We start from the raw sequence: 6,000 nt of genomic DNA on the forward strand, positions 1-6,000 counted from the left end.
ATAGAACAAGTCAAAGTGACAAACATATGAATAATAAATGATATCCTTAATTATATAATAAACTTGACTTTTAGTTTGAATTATTTAATTAAACCCTAGCTAGTAATCTGTTATCAAGTCCATGTACAATGTATTATATGAGTTTCCAAACGATCGGATGCTTAATAATCTCACTATTCTTCCTATGGGGTTGGAAAACATAAAGTTATCTGTATACTAAAAATTAATTATTAAATTATTTATTATGTATTTATATATAAATATATATTTTTAAATTTATTTTTAATATAAATTTTTCGCAAAAATTAACGGAATATTCTGTTAAACAAAACAAATATGCCTAATAATTAATTGAATTTTTTATATAGTTTAATATAATATTCTATTAATTTTAATATTTTTGTCATGATAAAAACTTACTTATAAAATCTGATAGGATATAGAAACCTAATTAAAAAATATATAAAAAACTAAATAAAAATTCGATAAAACTATAAAAATGGAGAGAATAATTAAATATTTTTTATTTAAAACATATATTTTATAATAACGGCTGATTTGGTGCTAATTTTTTATCTCAACAATACAAATATAATAACTCGTGACATACCTAGATCAAATTAGAATTTATAATTTCTTAAATTAAAATTCATAGGTTAATTATATAATTATATATTTTTAAATATAAAAGATAATACTATATATAATTATTTGACCGATAAAAATATAACATGATATATATAATAATACTATTGTTGGAATATATAATTGCTGGAATAAAATATTTATTGTTTACTTTTAATAATTCATTATTTAAAGTACTAATTCAAAATAATTATATTATGGATTTAAAAGTGACATTAATCAATTTTAAAAAGAAAATATTATGTGTAATATAACTCGTATGGCACGGTTATTATTTTAAAATTTGTATATCATTTTACTGCCAATATTATTTTTGCACTAATGTAATAATCTCACTTGTCAATTTTTAAGTGTGTCAAAATAAAATAATATGGAATAGTTCATACCATGAAAAGGTTTGTCAAATTAATGAACTGATTTATTTGAGAAAATAATACGAAGAGATGTGATAGATATAGAGAATATAATTATAAATAAAAGAATAAGTAAATAATATAGAATATATAAATTATTTAATATAAATTAATAATATGTAATTAGTTTTGGAGAAAAAAAGCTTGAGAGAATTGTTCGTCACACTTATAAGAGAGGAACAAATCTCACTTCTAGTATATTGAGTTGAAGACAAGTTGATAGGTAGCTATATATTATAACTCAATTTATTACATGTCTAAATTTCAAAAATTAGCATGTAGAAGAGGGTTGTCCACACATGGAGATTATTTTACGGTAAAAGTTCAGGTACAGTCGACTTCAGTTGATAGCTGAGAGTCGTTAAATGAAAATTTAGTCAAATCAGTTAAATTATCTAATGGTTATCATTATTAACCTCACGTAAAGTCAACTGTACCTGAGTTTTCATCTTATTTTACATATATCTTCAAGTGATTAATATGGATGCTATCAAAACAAAAACCTTCAAATGATTCAAATTGCAATTTAACAGGGTTAGCCAGGTTTTCATAAAGACAATAATGTGAGAACATAAATTACTTTGTATATTACGATGAAAAATATTAAAATGTTCCTCAATCGTATATATGGGTGTGTTCATTTCATATATTCCAAGATCCACTCCAAAGAATGTGAAAAAGCCAAAAGCTTCAAATATAACAAAACAGAAGCAAGCAATCATGACTACTTTATCACTCTTAAATTAAAAGAAAGAAACAATTTTTCCCCTAATAATGTGTGTATGTACTTGTACTATATAATTTAGAATGGTATATATTACTACATAACTAACAGTTGACATAATATTTAAATGATCAACTATAGTAATTAGTGACGTGTCTGGATTATCTAAAACAATTACTATTCGATTATTTTTAATAGTTTGCTTGGCATTTGATGAGATCACTGAATTCTTTTTTGTTTTATACATTGGTGGTATATACCGTGTATATTTCATTATTCTTTCTTTTTTCTTTAGTTTATAAGTACTTTCCTTTTAAATAAAAAATTACGCGATTTTCTCTAGCTAATAAACAAATTATACTTATTATATTAAGCACACTTTTAGAGTAACGTTATATAAGAAAAAAAATTATCAACATATTTTATAAGAACCAAGAAGGGTTACCACATTAATCTAAAATAAAATAAGATAGTATTTCACTCATATTTCTTAAATAAAAAACAAGATAAAACAAAATAGTGAACAGATAGATATGTTTATATGCATATAGCTACATTAACAGCTTGCATTGACAAATGACAACATAATAATTGTTAGATATATAGTATTTTTTTTCCCTATCAGTTTAAGTGTTTCGAAGAAGTAATTTCACGACAAAATATCAAAATTTTTATTACTGCTAAAATTTAATTTTTATCATCCCTAAAAAAACACAAGATAAATAAAAAGAAAAAAATTTATACAAAAATTTATATAAAATTAAAAAGAATTCTTATACAAGAGTGTGTGTAAAAATATAATTATTTATCTATTTTTTTATTAACTTAAACTTTTAGATAAATTAGTTTCATAACAATATTATTAAGTAAAACAATAATAAACAGTAAGTTAATTACTAACCAATAACTAATACTGAGAATATTAACTAAATCACTTCAGTTGGGTGAAATTAATCTTTGTAACATTTTGTTATATTTTTTTATTTCAAATGACAAAGTGTCTCAACACCTAAAATAGGTGAAATAGTGAAAAAAATGCATTGTTTGTCAAAATATCTTAGCAAAGTATCCATTATTGTTTAATTAGTATTAAAAAGTTATGAGTACTTTTTTTATTTACTTTATTTGATAAATTATGAATAAAATACTAAAGTGATATTTAAAAGTTTATATTACTAATAAAAATAATCTTTTAAAAAATCATTTCAATCTATCTCATGTCTCTGAAACTTTTTTTATATATATATTTAGTATATAATTATTTTTATCATCATATTTTAAATCTTGTTTATTTAACATTCATATCTTTTAAAGTTTCAAATACCATTTTGATATTTACCTAAAATTAATTAATACATATATATAGTGAAACAAATTAGAAGAACGGATAAAAAAAGAAATAAAGGATAATGATAAGAAAAAGACAAGATATGTGAAAAGGAAAAATGACTCATGAATGCCATAAAAAGAAAACTACTAAATAAGTAATAGATGCATGTTTCCGTTTTAGGAGTGATAAGGTCAACGAAAAAAGGTTGAGAAAATAAATGATACTAATGGTTAAGTACTACTTCTCCTATCTACTACAAAAACTAGAGTCCGATTAAAGTCCAGAGAAGACACAATTAGAATTCCGGTAGTATACGCCTTCTTTATAATAACCCTCTTTGACATCAACCTATTACTCTATGCTGACAGATAAGCTTATTCAAATTCCAACTTGAACCATATATAGCTAGGTTTTCACCTCGGCATGAATACCAAAAAACCATATAAATAAATTGCATTGAAAAACTTTAATCAATTTTCCTAATCCTAATAGCCAGCACATTCTTTTTAGAAACATGCGTTTTATTTTCAATAATTAATTCTTTCAATTAGAGGCGGGAAAAAGGAAAAGAACTCTACTTCAATAATACGCCATAATAGGCAAAGTAACAATGTTCATGAAAATAATTTGCTTTCAAGTCCATGATCCATGAAAGTAATCACAGACGTGTGAGAAACAAAATAAACAATAATTAGGGTTACAGATGGAGTACCTAACCCTAAACAACGAAAATTATCACTAATGAAAAATAATAAACAAGCATGCAGCAGATCGATCAACTAATATGACATGAAAAATGATGATAGATATTTGCACAAAAAAGAAAAAATGTGAGCGGGAAGCCAAATGAAAATGTAAATCTGATAATTAAAGACTACAATGGTTCAATCTGAGAGTAGGAGGAAGAAGAAGACCAAATAGATGTAGAAAACAAACGGCGTGATTCCCAACTCAACACTAACTGATTGGAACCTAACTGTTCCAATTTGTAACCGTCCTTGAACAAATTTATTAGTAGTTTCGCTTGGCTCTGATTGGCTGAGCTCAAAGGTACTCCCTTGAACCCCATACCACACAACCATTCCCTCCACGACCCTCTTTCTTCCTTCCCCTCACTTGTTCGGTATATCCGCCCCAACGACGCTGCTATTCTCGGTCCAAGAAATACCCGTTCAACCAAAGCCCGGGCCCGACCTTCCATTGGGAACCCGGCTTCAAGGGAATCATAAAACGCCGAGTAGTGGTGCAGTGAGTCCATGAATCGGCCCACAAATCCAGCATCCACTCCTACGGGCCCAATGTCCTCTTCTGCCATCGTCACCAGCACGGGACTCAAATCCTTCGCGCCGTTCAAGAACGACGCAACTGAATCGCGTGCTCGGTAGGGCAAATGCGGGAGGTTGAGCATGCAATTGAACACCAAAGCCTCCCCGCGAACGAGCTTCAGCCCGTTGGGCCGAAACGTTTCGTCGGGGTCCATCCTGCAGTGGTGAAAGGAAAAAGGCTGCCCTAAGGAAGCGGCGAAGGCAGTGAGCCTCCGGCCTGTCTCCTGAACGGTGGCAATGGATCTCCGGCCTGAGCCGGTTCTAGACAATGCAGTAATGCGGAGGTGTGGGCCAGGCGAGGCTGTTTTGTTATGAGAGGCCAGGGCCTGCAAGAGTGAGGCCCACTGGATACCTTCCATGATGTCGAAATCGACGATGTGGGCCCGTCTGTGGTGTGCGATGGCTTCAAGGATGGCCTGATTGGCGGTGAAGTGGGCGAACTTGACGTAAGGGGACATGTCTTGAAGCAGTTGGAATGCTGTTAGAGTTTCCGTTTGGTGGGACCAGTAATTGTATTGTTTGTTATTGTTACTGTGATTATTGTGCGCGCCCCCACCCCCTGCGCCATCTAGCAAACCTTGGAGTGCCTGGGTAAAATGCGCGGCGAGTCTTTCCATGTTGGTTGCCCCTGTGCTGCTGCTGGTGCTGCTAAAAGGAACCAACTCTTTGAGTCGAAGCAATATCACTCGAGCCAGGTCACGGCTCTTGGTGGCGCCAGTGAGGGATTCTGCTGCGGCCATGAGGAGGTGCACTAGCCTCAGGCCTTTTGTTTCGTCTTCGCCGGCGATGGTAGGTGTTGGTGTTGTTGGAAGTGGTGGCGATTCATCGTCGGCTGTGTTGGCGGTGGTTGTGTCGTCTTCGTCATCGTGGTCGGGTGTGAGGTGGAGGGGGGTGGTGGCGTGGTGATGGTCGATGATTGAGTCGATGAGGTGGTGGAAGTCGTCATAAGGGGCGGCGATGGCTTCCCAATTGACGAGGGGGGACCAGTGGGTCCAGTTGGTGTAGGCAGGGTTTTCGTCGGAAGAGGGAGTGGTGGTGGTACTGTAGCCGGAGAATTCAATGTTATGAATGTCAAGCATGTCTATTTCCATGGTTGAAGAGGTGAGTAATAAGCTGAAAGAGTATTTATGTATGTATACTTGAGTGGGTTAAGAAGGAGCCGAGAGTCTCAGACTTAGCTTATAAAGAGGAAACTAGCAAAGAGTTAAAGCAAGAGACACTAATACTTATTGGTAATGAAATTCTCTTCTCATCATTCAGATCACTACTTACTTTATTATAATATACTTTTGGTTATAACCAATAATTTGTTTGAATAACATAAATAAACGAATTTTAAAATTGGTTCAATTTAACTAAAAGTTTAAAACACACCATATCATTAATTAAATTTAGGATTAATTTATTTTTTTAACTTTATTGTTCATATTATTCAGCAATATTATTATCTATTTATATTTTTTCTATAATTTTTATATACATTTGTTAGTTGTTACTTAAATTATTTTTTTATTAATTTAATGTTGATAGTAATTAATTATAGTAGAAATATATTAAAAAAAA

At 31.1% G+C, this 6,000-nt stretch overlaps 1 protein-coding gene across 1 annotated transcript; it reads right to left on the reverse strand.

The window, feature by feature from the left end:
* Positions 1-3,933: 3,933 nt before the first annotated feature.
* LOC107460774 (protein NODULATION SIGNALING PATHWAY 2-like) lies at positions 3,934-5,618 on the reverse strand. Its single transcript, XM_016079161.3, has one exon. It carries the CDS (start codon positions 5,526-5,528, stop codon positions 3,987-3,989), a length of 1,542 nt encoding a protein of 513 aa, XP_015934647.1. The 5' UTR covers positions 5,529-5,618; the 3' UTR covers positions 3,934-3,986.
* Between the last annotated feature and the right edge of the window lie 382 nt (positions 5,619-6,000).

Source organism: Arachis duranensis, chromosome 8 (assembly GCF_000817695.3).
Source record: "Arachis duranensis cultivar V14167 chromosome 8, aradu.V14167.gnm2.J7QH, whole genome shotgun sequence".
NCBI classification, from domain to species: Eukaryota; Viridiplantae; Streptophyta; class Magnoliopsida; order Fabales; family Fabaceae; genus Arachis; species Arachis duranensis.

Excerpts from the sequence above, each read along its gene's own strand:
- LOC107460774 (XM_016079161.3), bottom strand. The coding sequence starts at position 5,528 with ATGGAAATAGACATGCTTGACATTCATAACATTGAATTCTCCGGCTAC.